The 22,909-nt window shown below is 41.9% G+C and overlaps 1 protein-coding gene and 1 pseudogene across 1 annotated transcript; both read left to right on the top strand.

The window, feature by feature from the left end:
- Positions 1-1,790: 1,790 nt before the first annotated feature.
- Positions 1,791-6,603, top strand: LOC109905719 (alpha-2-antiplasmin-like). Its single transcript, XM_020503253.2, is given in 10 exon segments — positions 1,791-1,920; positions 2,799-2,872; positions 2,963-3,037; positions 3,130-3,290; positions 3,293-3,436; positions 3,843-3,986; positions 4,750-4,938; positions 5,061-5,203; positions 5,480-5,684; positions 5,927-6,603. Coding segments are annotated over 7 exon segments (1,215 nt in total). The 5' UTR covers positions 1,791-1,920; positions 2,799-2,872; positions 2,963-3,037; positions 3,130-3,265; the 3' UTR covers positions 6,292-6,603.
- A 4,764-nt stretch (positions 6,604-11,367) lies between these two features.
- On the top strand, positions 11,368-21,763 carry LOC109904854 (solute carrier family 13 member 5-like; annotated as a pseudogene).
- Positions 21,764-22,909: the final 1,146 nt, after the last annotated feature.

Raw genomic sequence — 22,909 nt, 5'->3', positions numbered from 1 at the left:
GGGGGCAACTAAACACTTGATTATGACTTTTACCATTTATCTCTTGATCTTATATTATGAATAAGATTCTTATCCTTGACTCGGTCAATATTATTTTCAAAAGGAAGTGCTCAGGAAGGTGGAGCCTAACATGTCTCTGATGTACTGTTGGTACTTTCCAAATAGATGCATACCTATCAACCAACAGCAAAAACGACTGATTCACATTTCAGACACCCACACCTGTCATTATTGTTTCCCTGACATTAGGTCACACCATGGATCAGGTGCACTGAATAACTATACTGCATTTCTACAATACAAATACATTTTAAATCTGTTTCCCATTTCCCCTTTCTAAAGAATGAAGGCTTTCTCACCTTACATTGTTTCAAAATGGTAAAAAATAAACCAACACAAGACCATTTGATTGTGTTAATGCATCTACGAGCTGAAGTTTTGACAAGAGGGATGGCAGAGTCACGATGTGATTCTTCAACCTGTAACTGCTGTGTGCCAAGGTCACATGGTCAAATCCTACTGCACAATAAGGAGCGCCATTTATCAAGCTATTCTCGATCACATTTTAAGATTATTTGACCATTTATAATGGTTTAATATTAGCGTCGTTAAGATTTCTTTTGAATAATTCTGAACCATGGTTGCCGATTAGAAATAATCAGTTTGTAGGCCTAATTAAAGAAAGGTTGTTTTTATGTAATGATGAATGATGAAACGCACTCAGACAATAAGCAAGCAATGTGTTTGGACTCTAATTAGTCCATAACATCAACTGGCATAGGAACAAAGAATCCAAGCCAAGACCCAATTGACTTTTGTATTGTAATAACTATGCCTTATATGTAATCACAAATTGGCAGTATAAGAAAAAGAATGGCAAGAAAAAGCCAGTGTATGTACCTTGTTATCCTGAATGGGAAGCTTATCTGTTCCACCATAACACCTGTTGCCAAAGTTTTCACTCCTGTTCATAGTCAATCTTTAAGACAGTCTACTCTGCTCCCAAGGGTGTCTGTGCTCCTCTGCACTTTTATGATGTGCATTACCATCCATGACCTCAACACAATCCTACAGTCTTTTTTGGAGAGAAACATCAACCTGGGTTCATCCAGTTGTTTAACAGGCCACAAGGGTCACCATGTTCCCACGAGGCTCGCTCTTCTGATTTTTTTTTATGGTTCCTGTGACTTTTGTGTTGTCGAATAATCAAAAATTTACTTTGTTTTCAAAAGGAATTAAGTAACGCCTTGATAATCAGACCTGGTCAAACTGATGTCCATTACAACATTTTGATGAGAGAAGTACTCATTTTATTTAACAGGTTTAATAAAATATTACCTACACAATGTGCTTGTTTCAGGTTTTTATATGAGTCAGAAATGTTTGTATAATGTCAGTCCTCACCAAATCCTCCTCTCTTATTCTCCTCTCTGTTGCAAGCAACTCAGAGAGCGCAATATTTAGGGTTCTTATTGGATAAAGTCCGCTCCTGATGTTTTTTTAGAAAAATGTCTGTCAGCTCAGCTGCAGTCATGTGATCTGGTAGATACCACCTACTGTTTTATGTTGAGTGGTAAAACGTTTTGTCTGTTATGCAGTGTAGCTACGTTCAGTTTCTACCCATCCAATCAGTCTAATGCCAATTGTGTCAGGTTTGGAGTTGCTTCATACCAGGTTTGGAGTTGCTTCAAGTTTCAGGCTCTGTCAGGCTCACTGTTTGACCCCTGAATCGGCCTCAATATTTACATTTACAAACAAGTAGTGACATATATGAAGCACAGATCAATAAAAGTTGAAATTTAACAGTCTGCTGAGCAACTCCCAGTCTTTTGCAAAGGAAGAATTCTGCTATTACACATTCAGTGTGTGTGTGTGTCTCTTTAGACAGGATAGCAGGTTTCCCATCTTAATTTTGTCAAGGTAAGAACGAACATTTGGGAATTTATGACATGGCTTATGATTTCATTGACTTACACTTTCATTTATTCAAGTCATGTTTCAGCTAAACCTTTGCCTCAGTGTAATAGTGGTAGGCCTAATAGTAACATATAGTTATAATTATAGTAATAGTATAACACTTGAGGTTGCCCTTTGATTATGTGTGTTCATTTAAACCAAATGTCACCAAAATTTCCATTTAATTGCAAACTGTTTTTTGAATGTTGTTTTCCTGGTTTTGGTCTGTTATGAAGAAATAGCAAGTGGTTAATGTTCCTGGTTATAGGAATATTAAAGTGTTTCCTCTCATGTGTACTTGTGGCAAGTCTTGCCATTATGTAGATACAGATAGTATAGCTAGCTGGTGGTACCAGCTGCTGGTCTCGCTAACCAGATTTACCAGAGCAAGAGAGCCCAAAATGTTAAACTGTTGGTCTGTTGGTTAAACCTGGTCACCATCTTTCAGGTGTTATTTTTAAATGAAGAATGTAGTTGCCATACAGAGAGGGAGGCTAGAGGGAGAGACGGGATTATAGACTTCTAAATATGTCTCACAAATTAAGTTAAAAAAATATAAAACTATACTGCTGAGAATGTTTTTTATGATATACCTCAGTACATGCATGTTTTCTTCCAGGGAAAAGTCTGTTTTGTAATGTTTTCTATTTTCAAATGAGATACACTGCTGTACCATGCTAAAGAAGTTGATAGAACTGTTTTGTGTTTGTCATTGCGAAAGACTGGATTATCGAGCCTAAATGTCAGTTTCCTGTCGTCCTTCACCTGTCATTCATTCCATTGACAGGAATTGAGTGGGCCAGTCTCATTGAGTAATAGCTTGTTACCCTCTGTTGTTTCAGGCTGGCTGTTCATGGACATGGACCTTCGTCTACTATCACTCCTGTTGTTCTGTGTCTGCAGACAAGGACTAACTGTAAAGCACTGAAACTAATCATCAACATCAAACGTGCTTTTTCTGAATGATGTGCAGCATTCTCATATCCCTGTTTTTCCCTTCAAGCAGAATGGAGAAGTGTCAAATGATGCTCCAATCCCTCTGGTCCCTCTCATCCCATTGATGCCCAACCACCCTAAAGAGGTCTGTTGCCAAAGCAGAATACACAGCTCGCATACCCTCCACGTGCCTTTTTACTCTACATTCTCTTAACCCCACACAATCCACTTTTCCAGGAATCAGGGACTTCTGCCCCCAGTACACAGGAGCCTCAAAACACAAGTCCCACCTCATATACGAGCATCACTCATCCCCTTGTGACGGCCAGTGCCCTGGGCGGGGGCTCATCTGAGGAGGATAATCAGGGGCAGGATGGGGGTTGTAGCACCCAGGCTCGCAGGCCAAAATCTAGGCAGGCCTTAGCTGGTGCCATCCAGAGGCTGGGCATGAAGCTTTTGGGCCAGATGAAAACAGGACCTGAGCAGCCCAATGTCATTATATCCCCCCTCAGCATATCCCTGGCACTCTCCCAGCTGGCTCTGGGTATGACATGTTCAGTTTTTGGTGTTTTTTTAGGAGTGATTAAAACTTTTTAGGAATGTAGGTATCTATACTCTTTCAGTATCAACTGTACTTGGCATGGTTTACAGTACCAGCATCACAAACTCTTAGCCTATGTCCCAAATAGCACCCTATTCCCTATATAGTGCCCTACTTTAGACCATAGGATACGTTTAGACTCAACATAACCTAATTGAATAGGTACTTGTTTGTTGTAAATGTTAAGAGCTCAAATCAAATTGTATTCGTCACGTGTACAGATAACAGCAGGAATAAAATGTGCAGCTAAATGCCTGTGTTAGTTCACTCAACATTGCAGTCCAATAATCAATAACACTATCAATAAGCTGCAGCATGTTACATCATCATGTCTATGTATGTATCTTAGGAGCCATGAATGAGACAGAGGAGCTGCTCATGCTCCATCTCCATGGAGACACTCTGCCCTGCTACCACATGTCTCTACACTACTTCCTGGAACGCCTCCGCAAGAGCGACCTGCAAGTGGCCGCACGCCTCTACCTGCAACCAGGTCAGTGCTTTCTACTTCAGGGTTGGGATCAATTCCATTTCAGTTCCAGTTAGTTCATGAAGTATACTGAAATTCCATTTCCAATTCTCTTCAATGCTTTTCATAGAGGAACCATTGGAATTTGTTTATTTTCTTAACCTTTTACTGCAGTGGGCTAAATCAGGGTCACACAGTGTTTCTAGGTAGTCTTAAACAAATTTACTTTGAAACAAAAGTATACACCTCACACACATTTATGGGCTTAAAAGAAAGAAGACACCTGTACCATGTCAGATATAGAGTTGAAATGTAGTGAATTTTGAGTTTACATCCCAATATTACAGTTTATATACATCACAGAAGACTGAAACAAAATCATTTGACAAAGAAACATTGGATTTTCAATGTTTAAAATCATGTTTATTAATTATGAAATTATGAAAAATATGAATAACATTCCACCCAACAGGCCACTAGAGGGCAATTTGGTCATTTGACTGCAGGAAAGGGAGTTGAAATGGTATTGACCCCAACCCTTCACTGGTTACTTGAGTAAGAGGGTTAGGAAGTTGATGGAACATAAAGGAAACGGACCTGGAAATGGAAGGAAGCTAATGACAATAGACACATGTTATGATTGAGTGTTCAGAAGTTCAAACAAGTGACATTGAATGAAACAATACTCTAAATGGCCAGATTTAAATAAGAAAGTACTGATGTGTTACTGACTTTGACTTCACGATAACATTAGGATTTTGTCTGAGTCTTTTGATGTCTGTTTCAGGGTTTGAGCCCAAACCAGAGTTTATTCATCAGTCTCAGGATGTATATGACTCAGAGCCAGTGACTTTGGAAGGGCTGGCTGAGGTCAACGAGTGGGTAGAGAGGGCCACAAATGGAAAAGTGACTGACTTCCTGACCAGTCTGCCGCCCAATCTGCTTCTCATGCTCATCAATGCTGTCCATTTCAAAGGTTTGTCATAGTATCTATCTACTAAATTCACAATTCTATTTCCTGCCTGGCATTATCAGTCTGTCTGTCCTTAAGTGTTTTTTCCCCCTAATATCTCCATAATCACCCATTGGCCTACATAGGAGAATGGAAGGCTCGCTTTGACCCACGATTTACCTCCAAAGATGTCTTCTACATTGATGACAAGCACATGGTCAATGTTGACATGATGATGGGGCCCAAATACCCCTTAAGTCTGCTCATTGATAATGATCTGGAGGCTCAGGTAAGACTCTCAATCCCTTTTGTCCACTTGACTATTTATGTTTTTCATAATTTTACCATCCATCACTCTCTACATGTAGTATATACTGTACCTGTATACTGTTATATTATATTTCAGATATGACTCCCAAATGGTATTTGTCTCCTTTTTTTGGACATTCTTTTTGTATTTTCTCTCCTTTAATTTCTCTATTCACCTTCCTACTTTCCTGAGGCACAAAATTGTTGCACTAAATTACCTTCTATTTGTCATCATTCTCCTTGTCTTCCTGTGCAGGTGGCTCGCTTCCCCTTCAACAATCAGATGAGCCTGCTGATAGTGATGCCCATGAATGGCCAGGTGAACGTATCAGCCCTCGCAGCAAAGCTCAACATTTCTGACCTGTACAACCGCCTGCCCAGAGAGAGACCCATGCAGGTCAAGCTGCCCAAATTCAAACTGGACTACAGCCAGGACCTGCAGGAGGCTCTGACCAACATTGGTAAGTAGTGGAAGATCCATCAGCAGCATAGATTAATATGTGAAGTGAGTATATTGGTGAAGACATTCTCAGATAATAAGGCTTGAAGCACAAGGGAAGGAGAGATAAAGATTTAAAACAATTGTTCCATGTTATTCTTCTACGCTAATTGAAATTACTGCCAGAAGCTGTAAGTCTTTTGAAAACTTTAGAACTGCCACTCTTTCTCTTATACCTAAGTGTGTGATTTGTCTTATTCTCAGGTATGGGGGAGTTGTTTTCTAGTCCCAACCTGGCAGCCATAGCTGAGGGCCCTCTGCTGGTGTCCAGTGTGCAGCACAAGTCCAGTATGGAGATCACTGAGGAGGGAGCAGAGGCTGCTGCAGCTACCAGCCTGGTCATCTCACGGTCCAACCCCTCTTTTACTCTCAACCAGCCCTTCTTCTTTGCCCTCATGGACGATAAGATACAAGCACCAATCTTCCTGGGCGTCATCACCAACCCTAACCCTAGAGCTTCTGCTATGCAGAGTAGTGGAGGGTCTGCCAACCTAGATAAAGTACAGTTCCCCATTGATGACAAGAATGACAAGCATTATCATCACTCTTTTGGTGGGCCACCCAAGTAAGCCGAAGCCTCATTCACTGTGGGGAGATTGAGACCATTATCTATTGACCTTGAACTGCACTGCTGTCTGTCAGAGAGGAAGCAAATCCAGATGAGCAACTCCAATGCATGACCACAGTCCAATGGTCAGCTGGATTGAAATGCAACAATTGTTCTAAGTGTGTCAAATATAAACAAGCAACGGTTGTTTTTATTTTATTTTAAATACACAACACACTGAGGTGCCCCACATTCTCTAATGAAGTTTACTGCTGATTAAAAATACTAGTATTTCTATCTGATGTTTTGGATTAAATGTATCATGAAAATGCAATATTGTGTCCGGATTTATTACGCTACTTGATGAGACATTAAACATGTCTAAATCCTGTGAGATTATTTGGTGTTTTAGACATTTTGGCCCCATATTTTACATTTTATTTTGTGCATAATTTATGAATAACAAAGATGCCCTATCAATGCTTTAGGTCAACTCTGCAGTGCTGTTTTATGTCTAGATTAAAAGAAACTAACAAATGGGTTTGACAAAAACGGTCAATTCATGTCAAGCTTTCTCTGTCCTGCGCTTCCGTTACTTAGGTCAAGCTCTCAGCCAGGGCACAATAAAGATGCCATGGTAACCTGTTACTTAGCACACATAAACCTACACAATATTCCTCACAAAACATTGCAAAGAGCTTTTTCACTTATATTTACTGTTAAAATCTGGAATTTTCAGAATACAAATCCTGCCACACAAATCCAGGTAGGCAAACAAATTACCAAAGGATCACTGAACTGCAGCTATTCAAAAAACTCACGAGGTGGCGATATAAGATCTATTTGAGATTCAGCTCAGGGTTAGTAAGGACCTGGGATACTATGGATTTTATATGGTGGGGAAAAAATATGCATAATTAGGGGTTCAACAGCAGCAAAGCTGGAGAAACCCTACTGTATTTGTTCCAGTTCATTATTGCAAGGGGTTAAAGCAGTGACGCATTATGGGGAAAAAATGCAAATACCTGTGCGATCTAAAGGCCCAGGATTGTGCAATTTAGCAACATGGTAAAGACCCAAGGGCCCATGGTGGTGCTATAACAAGCAATTAAAAAGGTTCACTTTGAAAGGTCTGCCACTGCACCCTATGTGAACTAAAGTCATATAACTCACAAGGAACAAATTTGCCTCAAACTCATAAAGTCCACCATGATGGATTTTGTGAGAAAAATATATGTATATACACTACCATTCAAAAGTTTGGGGTCACTTAGAAATGTCCTTGTTTTTGAAAGAAAAGCTAAGTTTTTGTCCATTAAAATAACATCAAATTGATCAGAAATACATTGTAGACATTGTTAATGTTGTAAATGACTATTGTAGCTGGAAATGGCAGATTTTTTATGGAATATCTACATAGGCGTACAGAGGCCCATTATCAGCAACCATCACTCCTGTGTTCCAATGGCACGTTGTGTTAGCTAATCCAAGTTTATAATTTTTAAAGGCTAGTTGATCATTCGAAAACCCTTTTGCAATTATGCTAGCACAGCTGAAAACTGTTGTACTGATTAAAGAAGCAATAAAACTGCCCGCCTTTAGACTAGTTGAGTATCTGGATTTGCATTTGTGGGTTCGATTACAAGCTCAAAATAGACAGAAACAAAGACCTTTCTTCTGAAACTCGTCAGCCTATTCTTGTTCTGAGAAATGAAGGCTATTCCATGAAAGAAATTGCCAAGAAACTGAAGATGTCGTACAAAGCTGTGTACTCTTCCCTTCACAGAACAGCGCAAACTCGCTCCAACAAGAATAGAAAGAGGAGTGGGAGGCCCCGGTGCACAACTGAGCAAGAGGACAAGTACATTAGAGTGTCTAGTTTGAAAAATAGAAAAATATTCCTGTCTTGCAGGAAATTATGCACAGAATGAGCAGTATGGCTGGTGGCATTGTAATTCTGGAGGATCATGTCATGATGAGCCTGCAGGAAGGGTACCACATGAGGAATGAGGATGTTTTCCATGTAATGCACAGCTTTGAGATTTCCTGCAATGACAACAAACTCAGTCCGATGATGCTGTGACACACCGCCTCAGACCATGACGGACCCTCCACCTCCAAATCGATCCCGCTCCAGAGTACAGGCCTCTGTGTATTGCTCATTCCTTCGATGATAAACGCGAATCCGACTATCACCCCTGGTGAGACAAAACCGCGACTCGTAAATGAAGAGCACTTTTTGCCAGTCCTGTCTGGTCCAGCGACAGTGCGTTTGTGCCCATAGGCGACGTTGTTGCCGGTGATGTCTGGTGAGGACCTGCCTTACAACAGCCCTACAAGCCCTCATACCAGCCTCTCGCAGCCTATTGCGAGCAGTCTGAGCACTGATGGAGCGATTGTGCGTTCCTGGTGTAACTTGGGCAGTTGTTGTTGCCTTCCTGTACCTGTCCCGCAGGTGTGATGTTCGGATGTACCGTCCTGTGCAGGTGTTGTTACAAGTGGTCTGCCACTGCGACGACAATCAGCTGTCCGTCCTGCCTCCTTGTAGCGCTGTCTTAGGCGTCTCACAGTACGGACATTGCAATTTATTGCCCTGGCCACATCTGCAGTCCTCATGCCTCCTTGCAGCATGCCTAAGGCACGTTCACACAGATGAGCAGGGTCCCTGGGAATCTTTCTTTTGGTATTTTTCAAAGTCAGTAGAAAGGCCTCTTTAGTGTCCTAAGTTTTAAAAACTGTGACCTTAATTGCCTATTGTCTGTAAGCTGTTAGTGTCTTAATGACCGTTCCACAGGTTCTTGTTCATTAATTGTTTATGGTTCATTGAACAAGCATGGGAAACAGTGTTTAAACCATTTACAATAAAGATCTGAGAAGTAATTTAGATTATCCTTGAAAGACAGGGTCCTGAAAAAGGAAAAAGGGACGAAAAAAGTGTTAAATAAATCCAATTATATTTTATATTTGAGATTCTTTAAAGTAGCCACCCATTGCCTTGATGACAACTTTGCACTCTCTTGGCATTCTCTCAACCAGCTTCATGAGGTAGTCACCTGGAGTGCTTTTCCAACAGTCTTGAAGGAGTTCCCACAAATGCTGAGCACTTGTTGGTTGCTTTTCTTTCACTCTGCGGTCCAACTTATCCCAAATCACCTCAATTGGGTTGAGGTCAGCTGATTGTCGAGGCCAGGTCATCTGATGCAGCACTTCATCACTCTCCTTCTTGGTCAAATATCCCTTACACAGCCTGGAGGTGTGTTTTGGGTCATTGTTCTGTTGAAAGCAAATGATAGTTCCACTAAGCGCAAACCAGATGGGATGGCGTATGGCTGCACAATGCTGTGTTAGCCAAGCTGATTAAGTGTGCCTTAAATTCTAAATAAATCACTGACAGTGTCACCAGAAAAGCACCATCACACCTCCTCCTCCTCCATGCTTCTCGATGGGAACCACACATGCGGATATCATCAGTTCACCTACTCTGCTTCTCACAAAGACACGGCGGTTGGAACCAAAAATCTCAAATTTGGACAGATCAAATGAGAGATTTCCACCGGTCCATTGCTTGTGTTTCTTGGCCCAAGCAAGTCTATTTTTATTATTGTAGTCCTTTAGTAGTGGTTTCTTTGCAGCAATTCGACCATGAAGGCCTGATTCTTGCAGTCTCCTCTGAACAGTTTATGTTGAAATGTGTGCGTTACTTGAACTCTGTGAAGCATTTATTTAGGCTGCATTTTCTGAGGCTGGTAACTCTAATGAACATATCCTTTGCAGCAGAGGTAACTCTGGGTCTGCCTTTCCTGTGGCAGTCCTCATGAGAGCCAGTTTCATCATAGCGCTTGATGGTTATTGCGACTGCACTTAAAGAAACTTTCAAAGTTCTTGAAATGTTCTGGATTGACTGACCTTCTTAAAGTAATGATGGACTCTTTGCTTATTTGAGATGTGCTTGCCATAATATGGACTTGTTATGATTCCATAGGTGTTATTTTATTCTACAGTGTAGAAAACAGTCAAAATAAAGAAAAACCCTTGAATGAGCAGGTGTGTCCAAACTTTTGACTGGTACTGTATATAAACAAATACTTTTACTCAAGTAGTATTTTGCTGGATGACTTTCACTTTTATTTCAGTCATTTTCTAATTATAAATATTTACTTTTACTCAAGTATGACAATAGATTACTTTTTCCACGACTGATTTCTGCTGTCTGTGCAGGCCCAGAGGACAACACAGGGAATGGTCACAGAACACCATTACACTTCTTGGCTAATCATGTACAATTGCAAACATGATTCGTTTTAGGCAAGTAAATGTGTTGTTATCTATGAGGTGTACAGCTAGTAAAGGGTCTAATTTCTCTGTCAGAATTTGAGTTATCAGTTCCATTTGAAAAAGCTGTGATCAAAAGCTATAAACAAATGTTCAATTTAATTATATAATAAATATTGAGATAACTGGTCATAGTTTACTTACATAATTGTTATCGTTGTTTATTCTCTCAGAGAGAAACAAAATCCGTCATTAATCTTAATTGATGTGATATTGAAAACGTTGTAGTAAAGGTATTCAGGATCCCACCACCATTAAACCTAGCTTAAGCCTTCTCTCTCTCTCTCTCTCTCTCTCTCTCTCTCTCTCTCTCTCTCTCTCTGTTTCTCTGTCTGTCTATCTCCCATCTTTTTGTTTGTGAGCTCTCTTCACTCTCCTATTACCCATCATTATGTTCGTGAGGTCTCATCCCTCTCCTATTATCTTTTGGGATACTGAGTGCCGCAGCGGTCTAATGCAGACCCGGGTCCAAGCCCTGGATGTATCACAACCGTCGTGATCAGGAGTCCCATAGGGCGGTTCACAATTGGTCCAGCGTCGTCCGGGTTAGGGGAGGGTTTGCCCGGGGTAGGCTGTAATTGTAATTAAGAATTTGTTAACTGACTTGCCAGGTTAAATAAATGTTAAATAAAATAAAGAATATCTGCTGCGGGACTCCCAGTTCCTCCCCCTTTCACTCCCTCCCTTCCCCTGAGCTGCTCGGCGCAAAACAACCCGTCCCTAGTACTCCAACTTTTTTTACCACAGTATCGCCTTAAGTCAAAGGATGGCAGCATTTCTGAAATCTCTTCGGAATCTGAAGAATGAGATCGTTCTATTCTCTTCCCCGTTACTTCATCTCCCGCTGCCTTTAGTCATTGGAACAAAGGTATGTAGATTGTCACACGTTTTGCACAGATTTATACAAACGTTTTTAAACGAAAATATATTTGATGTATCTTGTAAGCGGGTTTCATATTTTTGTTTAATGATATTGTTTAATTTGTTAAATGCAAAGGAGTTGGTCATTTCTGACTAGTTTTCTATATTTGAACGATGTTTGTATATTTACATTTATCATAAACCTTCAATTAGACACGGTACTGAAGCAGGTCTAACTGCATTCTGTGGTTAAGAGACATTTAGTCATTGAACATAGGTTTTGTTCAGCCTTGCACCTGTTGATGCAGCCTGAACAGTGAGTTACAGCATTGAACCGTTTTCTTTAAAGACATCTATATTTTTATCTAGAGTGACTTACAGGAGCAAGCAGGGTTAACTGCCTTGCTCAATGGCACATTCACAGATTTTTCCCCTCTGAAGCTGAGACTCTGTCCTTGTGTTGCCACTACTGCATCACACATGGGGCTATACACATGTTATCTTTGTCTTATCCTTGGTGTGTAGTTTCAGTGTATCAGAATCAATACTAACGTTATCACAATGAATCTGTCACACACACACCCACACACATCATAGAGGACTGCTGAGTGATACGTGTGGTCTGATCAGTGTACAGTTGAGACAAACAAGTGCTGCCATGGATTACAACACAGTGATCTTTAATCCCAGACAACATGTCTCAGTACCAATCAGCTATAATCTATCCCATTAGGATGATATGTTAATTTTGTGTTATATAATTTTTCTGTCCCTAACAACAGTACAGCTCTGCTATCTTAATTTGATCACTCTGTTGTTGCAGAGAATATTCCTGAGCAGCAGGAAATGCAAATTGTAGTGTATTCAAGGTTTGAAAAGGCTTCTAAAGTTTATAATTTTCACTTTAAAATGTCAAACTTGATTTGCCCTAACAAAAAAAAATCTATTGATTATCATTCAAATAATAATTCACAATTCCTGTTGCTGCAGGATTATTGTCCTGCTGTGAGAAACACGGTATTACATCTGTATGAGCCAGCAGTATTCGTTCCCAGGTGTGGTGGTGTTGGATGTTCTGACCTGTTGGATCATATGTATTTGTTGTGCAGGAGGCAGAATGTGCCTATGTGATCATCCTGATGGCAGTGTACTGGTGTACAGAGACCTTACCACTGGCTGTCACTGCCCTGCTCCCTGCTGTCCTCTTCCCCATGTTTGGCATCATGCAGTCCAAATACGTAAGCCTGTGAAGACATCTTTCAATATCATGATCAATTAAACTACAATAAAACTGTACTAATCAAACTGTACTATAGTAGCCTACTGACATTCAATATACTTCGCAATGGTGTCTGCACATTGTTGTAGTAGATACAGTATTGGTAGATGTTTGCATGTCCATACACAAATGCACCGTGGACCCATGAGTCACTAATCTGTGTGTGTTTTCCAGGTGTGTATGCAGTACCTGAAGGACACCAACATGTTGTTTGTGGGAGGACTGATGGTGGCGGTGGCAGTGGAGCACTGGAACCTGCACAGACGCATTGCCCTCCGAGTGCTGCTCTTTGTAGGGGTGCGCCCCGCTCTGTGAGTGACCCTCAACTAACTAACTAACTAACTAACCCATCAATACAAATCCCCTGCTATGTGTGGGACTATATCTATCTCTAGATAAGGAAAATCAGTTCATTTTTATGATTATCTACAGGTATGTTATATTGTATTGACCTTGCCATTATACATGATGTGGAAATATTGCCTAACATTTGACTCTCTCAGTGTCATAGGGTATTCTGCCTTTTACTTGGTCTGATCCATCTCAGTAAAGCCCTTTGAGAGACTTAGATTTTTTTTTGCATACAATATTATAAAAAAAGGTGCTATCTAGAACCTAAAGGGGTTCTTTGGCTGTCCCCGTAGGAGAACCCTTTAAAGAACCCTTTTTTGGTTCCAGGTAGAACTCTTTTGAGTTCCATGTAGAACCATTTCCACAGAAGGTTCTACAAGGAACCCAAAAGAGTTCTAACTGGAAACAAAAAGGGTTCTACCTGGAACCAAAAAGGGATCTCCTATGGGGACTGCCGAAGAACCCTTTTGGAACCCTTTTTTCTAAGAGTGTAGAGGAATATACCATTTTATAAGCCTTGTTATAAGAACTTCTAAAAGCTCATACCTACTTATAACAAGTTATAAAGCATTAAACCTGTATGCTATGCTTTAAGTTAAGTGTTACAGAAAATTCTTATTCCACATTTCTTTGCTGAGGCCTGTGTTTCCTCCATAAGATCCTGTAATTCCCATGATTCTCTATGTCATTCTATGGTTTCCTGTCTCTCCAGTCTGATGGTGGGCTTCATGGGGGTGACAGCCTTCCTGTCCATGTGGATCAGTAACACAGCCACCACAGCCATGATGGTGCCCATCGTCCAGGCTGTTCTGGAGCAGCTCAACAACTACACAGAGACTGAGATGCCTCTGATCCTCAGCACTGAGGAGAACCCCCAACCTCAGGGCCCCACTGACAGCAAACAGACAGAGAAACAGGCAGAGGGACATGGTGAGCACTGAGCAGAGAAGGACAAATTAATGAACAGTTCATTTGTGAGTTTATTGAAAGGGGTTATTATCCATTGAATGAACTCAGGAGTTTATCAAATAAGCTTATCAATGAGCGTAGGTATGCGCAGTTTGCAATGCAAATTAGTTTTCTTTGCTTTGTGACTACTTGGGCTATGTTAATGTTCCTATTTGGACTGTTTGCCCAGTTGTGGTGACCTGTTTAGATCCACTTGTGGAGGCTATCTGGCGTAAGGAAGCTGCAGACAAGAAGAAGATGTGTAAGGGGATGACGCTGTGTGTCTGCTATGCGGCCAGCATCGGGGGCACTGCCACCCTCACAGGGACTGGCCCCAATCTGGTGCTCATGGGACAGATGAACCAGTGGGTACCTTCAGCTATGGATTGTGTCCTCAGCGTATTTTAGTACATCTTTCAAATCATGTATCTTTCAAATCATATTTTTCTTTATGTGCTAATGTTAATAATATTTTATGTTTCCCTCAGACTGTTTCCTAACAATGGAGATGTCATCAATTTTGCGTCCTGGTTCGGCTTTGCTTTCCCCAACATGATCCTGATGCTGACCCTGGCATGGCTCTGGCTGCAGTTTGTCTTCATGGGATTCAAGTGAGTTTCAGATTAAAAGAACATGTTTTATCTTTCAGTCAGAGATCATCCTATTCAATTCAATTTACTACTGAAGTCACCCTTTAAGCCTCAACCCCTTTCTCTCCCTCCATTCCTAGTTTTAAGAAGACGTGGGGCTGTGGGGCAGTAAAGACAGAGAAAGAGATAGCTGTGTACAATGTGATCAAGGAGCAGCATCGTCAGCTGGGCTCCATGTCTTTTGGAGAGCTGAGTGTGTTCTGTGGTTCACCAGAGATCCTGGCTTCGGGCAGGCTGGGCCACATACATCTTCAACGCTGATGCAGAGTATGGCTGTCTACTGTTCATAAATACTACACTGTACATGCACAGCATATTACACACGCATAGTATGCTTTCCAAATGGCATCCTATTCCCTTTATAGTGCACTGCTTTTGACCAGGGCCCATATTGCTCTGGTGTAAAGTAGTGTGCCATAAAAGGAATAGGGTGCCATTTGAGACTCAGCCCTAATCAATACATAGAAGACTTGAGACCATTACAAAAACATTATATTGACAAGTTATACACTATATATGCAAAAGGATGTGGACATCGCTTCAAACTAGTGGATTCGGCTGTTTCAGCCACACCCGTTGCTGACAGGTGTATAAAATCAAGCCCACAGCCATTCAATCTCCATAGACAAACATTGGCAGTAGAATGGTTTTACTGAAGAGTTCAATGACCTTCAACGTGCCACTGTCATAGGATGCCACCTTTCCAACAAGTAAGTCCGTCAAATTTCTGCACTGCTAGAAACGTCTAGGAGCAACAATGGCTCAGAAGTGATAGGCCACACAAACTCACAGAACGGGACTGGTGAGTGCTGAAGCTTGTAGTGCGTAAAAATTGTCTGTCCTCAGTTGCAACACTCACTACCGAGTTCCAAACTGCCTCTGGAAGAAACGTTAGCACAATAACTGTTCATTGGGAGCTTCATGAAATGGGTTTCCATGGCCAAGCAGCCGCACACAAGCCTAAGATCACCATGCGCAAATGCAAGCGTCGGCTGGAGTGGTGTAAAACTCGCCGCCGTTGGACTCTGGAGCAGTGGAAACGCGTTTCTGGAGTGATGAATCTCGCTTCACTATCTGGCAGACAGTCTGACGGACGAATCTAGGTTTGGCCGATGCCAGGAGAACGCTAACTGCTCCAATGCATAGTGCCAACTGTAAAGTTTGGTGGAAGAGGAATAATGGTCTTGGGCTGTTTTTCATGGTTCGGGCTAGGCCCCTTAGTTCCAGTGTAAGGAAATCTTAACGTTATAGCATACAGTGACATTCTAGACGATTCTGTGCTTCCAACTTGTTGGAGGCCCTTTCTTGTTACAGCATGACAATGCCCCTGTGCACAAAGCGAGGTCCGTACAGAAATGGTTTGTCATGATTGTGGAAGAACATGACTGGCCTGCACAGAGCCCTGACCTCAACTCCGTCGAACACTTTTGGGATGAATTGGAACGCTGACTCCGAGCCAGGCCTAATCGCCAAACAACAGTGCCCGACCTCACTAATGCTCTTGTGGCTGAATGGACGCAAGTCCCCGCAGCAATGTTCCAACATCTAGTGGAAAGCCTTCCGAGAAGACTGGAGGCTGTTATTGCAGCACAGGGGGGACCAACTCCATGTTAATTGGGATGAGATTTTCAACGAGCATCGTCATGTTTCTCACTTCCCACATACTTTAATACTTCACAAGAAAGAAGAAGCAAGAAAACATGAATTGTGTGTTTGAATGCTGACAGATAACCACCCTTTCTTTATCCGTTCTTCCCTCCAGGTATGTAACTGATGCCACAGTGGCAGTGTTCATCGCTGTCCTTCTCTTCGTCCTGCCTTCCAAGCCCCCACGCTTCTGCTGCAGGAGGTCCCGAAGCTTTGACACTGGTAAATCATGTTTTTAAACCACACATAAAATGTAACAAGCACCTGATACCTGATATTCAGTATGCTACTTTAGTATCTAAGGATATGAAGACTTGAAGACCATTACAATGGCATGTCTGTAACAGTGATTTGGTAACCCCTCTACAGAGCTTCAGCACCCGGCTGGCCCCACACCAGCTCTGCTGACCTGGAAGGTGGCCCAGAAGAAGTTACCCTGGAGCATCGTTCTCCTCTTGGGGGGAGGGTTCGCCCTGGCCAAGGGCAGCGAGGTGAGAGACAAGGGCCAGTATGTACATACAGATGTAGGATCTCCCACTTGCAGGACGACTTTCCTGACATGCAGGACATTTCAAACTTTGAGGTTAAAAAAGGCTTCTGAAGTTTGTAGGAAAAATGTAGCAACCCCTTCTAAAATGACCATTAATTATAATCCACATCCTTTTGCTGCAGGATTATTTCTATGCTGTAGCAAACTGGCTCAAATTAAGATTCTAGATCTGTACGGTGTAATCCTTGTTTGCTTTCCACAGAAACATTTTAACCAAAAAAGTCAGATCCCCACTGTGAACTGAATCATTCAACATTTCATCAGGATCTTTGTGACAAAGGGCCATTTTTGATTAGCTAACACAGCTCCACCCTGTACTCTTCCCAAATACGATGACACATATGGCATATCATGTGGGATCACACAGGTGACATATCAGCTGCTTACTAAGTCACTTCAGTGGAAACGAGTACGCTAAAATCCACCTTTCTGTCTTTGCATACTGTACACAGTATGTACAGGTAACTGCCAAAATAAAGGAAACACCAACATAAAGTGTCTTAATAGGGCGTTGGGTCACCATGAGCACATTGCATATTAATGCAATGTTAATTGCTTGTTAACTCAGGAACCACACCTGTGTGGAAGCACCTGCCTTCAATCTACTTTATATCTCTCATTTACTCAAATGTCCTTTGTTTTGGCAGTTACCTGTACATACAGTGCCTTGCGAAAGTATTCGGCCCCCTTGAACTTTGCGACCTTTTGCCACATTTCAGGCTTCAAACATAAAGATATAAAACTGTATTTTTTTTGTGAAGAATCAACAACAAGTGGGACACAATCATGAAGTGGAACGACATTTATTGGATATTTCTAACTTTTTTAACAAATCAAAAACTGAAAAATTGGGCGTGCAAAATTATTCAGCCCCCTTAAGTTAATACTTTGTAGCGCCACCTTTTGCTGCGATTACAGCTGTAAGTTGCTTGGGGTATGTCTCTATCAGTTTTGCACATCGAGAGACTGACATTTTTTCCCATTCCTCCTTGCAAAACAGCTCGAGCTCAGTGAGGTTGGATGGAGAGCATTTGTGAACAGCAGTTTTCAGTTCTTTCTACAGATTCTCGATTGGATTCAGGTCTGGACTTTGACTTGGCCATTCTAACACCTGGATATGTTCATTTTTGAACCATTCCATTGTAGATTTTGCTTTATGTTTTGGATCATTGTCTTGTTAGAAGACAAATCTCTATCCCAGTCTCAGGTCTTTTGCAGACTCCATCAGGTTTTCTTCCTGAATGGTCCTGTATTTGGCTCCATCCATCTTCCCATCAATTTTAACCATCTTCCCTGTCCCTGCTGAAGAAAAGCAGGCCCAAACCATGATGCTGCCCCCACCATGTTTGACAGTGGGGATGGTGTGTTCAGGGTGATGAGCTGTGTTGCTTTTACGCCAAACATAATGTTTTGCATTGTTGCCAAAAAGTTCAATTTTGGTTTCATCTGACCAAAGCACCTTCTTCCACATGTTTGGTGTGTCTCCCAGGTGGCTTGTGGCAAACTTTAAACAACACTTTTTATGGATATCTTTAAGAAATGGCTTTCTTGCCACTCTTCCATAAAGGCCAGATTTGTGCAATATACGACTGATTGTTGTCCTATGGACAGAGTCTCCCACCTCAGCTGTAGATCTCTGTAGTTCATCCAGAGTGATCATGGGCCTCTTGGCTGCATCTCTGATCAGTCTTCTCCTTGTATGAGCTGAAAGTTTAGAGGGACGGCCAGGTCTTGGTAGATTTGCAGTGGTCTGATACTCCTTCCATTTCAATATTATCGCTTGCACAGTGCTCCTTGGGATGTTTAAAGCTTGGGAAATCTTTTTGTATCCAAATCCGGCTTTAAACTTCTTCACAACAGTATCTCGGACCTGCCTGGTGTGTTCCTTGTTCTTCATGATGCTCTCTGCGCTTTTAACGGACCTCTGAGACTATCACAGTGCAGGTGCATTTATATGGAGACTTGATTACACACAGGTGGATTGTATTTATCTTCATTAGTCATTTAGGTCAACATTGGATCATTCAGAGATCCTCACTGAACTTCTGGAGAGAGTTTGCTACACTGAAAGTAAAGGGGCTGAATAATTTTGCACGCCCAATTTTTCAGTTTTTGATTTGTTAAAAAAGTTTTAAATATCCAATAAATGTCGTTCCACTTCATGATTGTGTCCCACTTGTTGTTGATTCTTCACAAAAAAATACAGTTTTATATCTTTATGTTTGAAGCCTGAAATGTGGCAAAAGGTCGCAACGTTCAAGGGGGCCGAATACTTTCGCAAGGCACTGTATGTAGATGTATGTGGGTCTGATAATGTATCCGACAGCATAAGAAGAGTGCCATGGTTGTTTGACTCATTGTATGGTTATGTATGTGCCCCTGCAGGAGTCAGGTCTGTCTATGTGGATGGGGGACCAGATGACTCCCCTCCACACCATCCCATCCCACCCTGGGCCATCGCTATCATCCTGTGTCTGCTGATCGCCATCTTCACCGAGTGCACCAGTAATGTGGCCACTGCCACTCTCTTCCTACCTGTCCTCGCCTCAATGGTAAGACTCAACACAAAACTCTGTATTAATAACATAATACTAAGCCCTACTACACAATATTACACAATACTACACTACTGCACAATACTACTATACAATACTACACCACCACACAATACTACACTACTACACAATACTATACTACACTACAATAATACTACACAATACTTCAATACTGCACTGCTACATTACTACACAATACTACAATACTACACAGTGCTACACTACTACACAATACTACCGTATTACACAACTGTAAGCAGGAATACAATAGCTGTCCAGTCTGGTAAACTGCTCTGACACTCAGACATGTAGAGTGCATGCAGAAGCAGTAGTAGTAGACTACTTGCAATGGGCTGCAATACTGTACAGCTCCTTGATGTGAAGTACAGTATTTACCAGTCTCCCCTATAGGAGTTCAGCATTGAAACGACTCCCAGTGGAAGCTGGCCTACATGTCCTTGTTTGGCTGCCCTGGCCTGTAGTTGTTTGGGTTTAATACATTTGGTCCCCTTCCCTGGGCCCTTCCTTCTATAGCCACCCTACCAAACACACCAATTAAACTCTGTGGCTTGTACTGGTACCCACCCCCATCCACACTGACGAATGGTATCACTGTGCCCGGTGACCAAGCACTAAGAGAGGACCCAAGCTAGGCCATGCTGGAATGTTCCAAGCTGGGGTATAGAGAGAGGGATTTATTGAGGTCAAAGCCAACAGGAGAGCATTAAGATGACATAAGTGTGGAAAAGGGTGAGTGAAAGAGGGAGAAGAATACTGTAGGAAGAAAAATGGGGTTAGTGAACCAACTACTACTTACAGAGAAGTCTGGGAAAGAAAGGTTACTAGGACGTGTGCTTTTGGGTCTAGCTGCTTGTTTTATGTGTCTGTAACAGACTAATACAAAAATGAATCCAACTATATAATATAACATCCATTATATCCATTGAGGAAGAGCATGACAGAGGGATGAGAATTATGACATGAAAAATGATCTCAGCCAGTATTCATTTTCAAAAGAATTACTGTCGTGTTAATTTTTGGGGGGGAGACTAAACAACTCCTTAGAGGCTCACATTCTGATCTATGTTCTGCTATGACATTGTGATTCTACACCGTTCTGGAGAAATCTGTGGTGCGTTTCCATTCTGCCTGCCATGACTCAGATCCCAAACAACATAGCATGCATCTTAATTGCATCTTTATTGCACACGCCCAATGGACGATTTTGAACCCTAGAATTACAAACACTAAAATCAGATACTTATGAGCCAGGGATTACGGTGCAGAAAAGCAGCACAGAAGACTAGAGTGTTGTCATTATGTATGCACTCCAAATGGAACCCTATTCCCTATATAGTGCACTACTTTTGACTAGGGCGCATGGCCTCTGATCAAAAATAGTGCTCTATGTAGGGAAACGAGTGCCATTTGGGACTCACACTTAGCCCAGGCTCAGACAGCGGAAAATGTGTGTCTGTGTCTATGTGTTTATTTCAGTCCCAGTCCATTGGAATGAATCCTCTGTACGTCATGGTGCCTTGTACTCTCAGTGCCTCCTTTGCCTTCATGCTACCTGTGGCCACACCGCCCAATGCTATCGTCTTCTCATTTGGCTACCTCAAGGTTTCTGACATGGTGAGTTAGAGTACACCATTTTACAAAGATAATATTATCTACTGCATTGTCAATCTTTTTTAAATTAATTAACAAAAATAATAATAGCAAACAAATCCTAATCAATTTAGGAAACTTCTTATATTGCCATTTACTAATAAGTTGGGGACAGTTGTCCAGTCCTATAGTTAATTTGATTTCAGTATGAATGATGAATGATATTCTAACAGACACTGAAATCACACCCAGTTGTGCCTCCCCTCTCTCGCTCCCAGGCTAGGACAGGTATAGTGATGAACCTCATCGGCATCCTGTGCATCACTCTGGCCATCAATAGCTGGGGCAGGGCCATGTTCCACCTAGACACCTTCCCTACCTGGGCCAACACTACTGGGGTGTGAGGGCCCCGAGGGTCCCCGGGCCAGGCCATGAGGAACACATGGAGGGCCCCTTATGTGCTAGAGACCTCTACCGAGAAAGGAATCAACGTGACTGGTCGTGTTAGTGTGTTGGGTGTTGGGAGAAAAGCCACGTAGCTTCCATTATGAAGGACACTTGAATCACCCTGTGGAAAGAACGATGGATGGATGGGTTTAACTGGAGAGAAGAATGATGAAGGGTGGAGAGTATCACTACTGTACTTTTAATGCTGTAATGTGTTATACAGAATGTCCAGTCCTATTCAAAATGCCCAAGCATTATCTCTATCAAATCAATCAAATGTATTTATAAAGCCCTTTTTACATCAGCCAATGTCACAAAGTGCTGTACAGAAACCCAGCCTAAAACCCCAAACAGCAAGCAATGCAGGTGTAGAAGCACGGTGGCTAGGAAAAACTCCAGAGAAAGGCAGGAACCGAGGAAGAAACCTAGAGAGGAACCAGGCTGTGGGGTGGCCAGTCGTCTTCTGGCTCTGCCGGGTGTAGATTATAACAGTACATGGCCAAGATGTTCAAACGTTCATAGATGACCAGCATGGTTAAATAATAATAATCACAGTGGTTGTAGAGGGTGCAACAGGTCAGCACCTCAAGAGTAAATGTCAGTGAACATGTTCTCAACTTCTCACTCTCAGACGTAGTTTCTGTTTCATATTTGTTGGTCTGTTTATATCTCAAGACTCAGAGTTGCTTAAAATCCATTTGTGGTTTACTGTTTTTGATTAACTTTTCCTTTAGCTTCTGAACTACACTACATGCCCAAAAGTATGTGAACACCTGAACACACTGCCTGGCTCGCAGTAGGCGTTCCAATTCATTCCAAAAGTGTAAGATGGGATTGAGATCAGGGTTCTGTACAGACCAGTGAAGTTCTTCAACACCGATCTTGACAAAACATTTCTGGGGCATTGTCATGCTGAAACACGAAAGGTCCTTCCCCAAACTTTTTCCAGAGTTGGAAGCACAGAATCAACTAGAATGTCATTGTATGCTGGTGCATTAATAGTTCCCTTGACTGGAATTAAGGGGCCTAGCCCAAACCATGAAAAACAGCCCCAGACCATTATTCCTCCTCCACCAAACTTTACAGTTGGCACTATGCATTTGGGCAGGTAGCGTTCTCCTGGCATCGGCCAAACCCAGATTTGTCCGTCAGTCTGCCAGATGGTGAAGCATGATTCATCACTCCAGAAATGCGTTTCACTGCTCCAGAGTCCAATGCCCGTGAGCTTTTCAACACTTCAGCCAACGCTTGGTGTAGCACATGGTGATCTTAGGTTTGTGTACGGCTGCTCGGCCATGGAAACTAATTTCGTTAAGTCTCCAGACGAACAGTTATTGTGCTGACATTGCTTCTAGAGGCAGTTTGGAACTCAGTAGTGAGTGTTGCAACCGAGGACAGACAATTTGTAC

Source organism: Oncorhynchus kisutch, linkage group LG15 (genome assembly GCF_002021735.2).
Source record: "Oncorhynchus kisutch isolate 150728-3 linkage group LG15, Okis_V2, whole genome shotgun sequence".
NCBI classification, from domain to species: domain Eukaryota; kingdom Metazoa; phylum Chordata; class Actinopteri; order Salmoniformes; family Salmonidae; genus Oncorhynchus; species Oncorhynchus kisutch.
The sequence above is the reverse complement of the archived record's forward strand: the minus strand, read 5'-3'. Positions and strand labels throughout refer to the sequence as shown.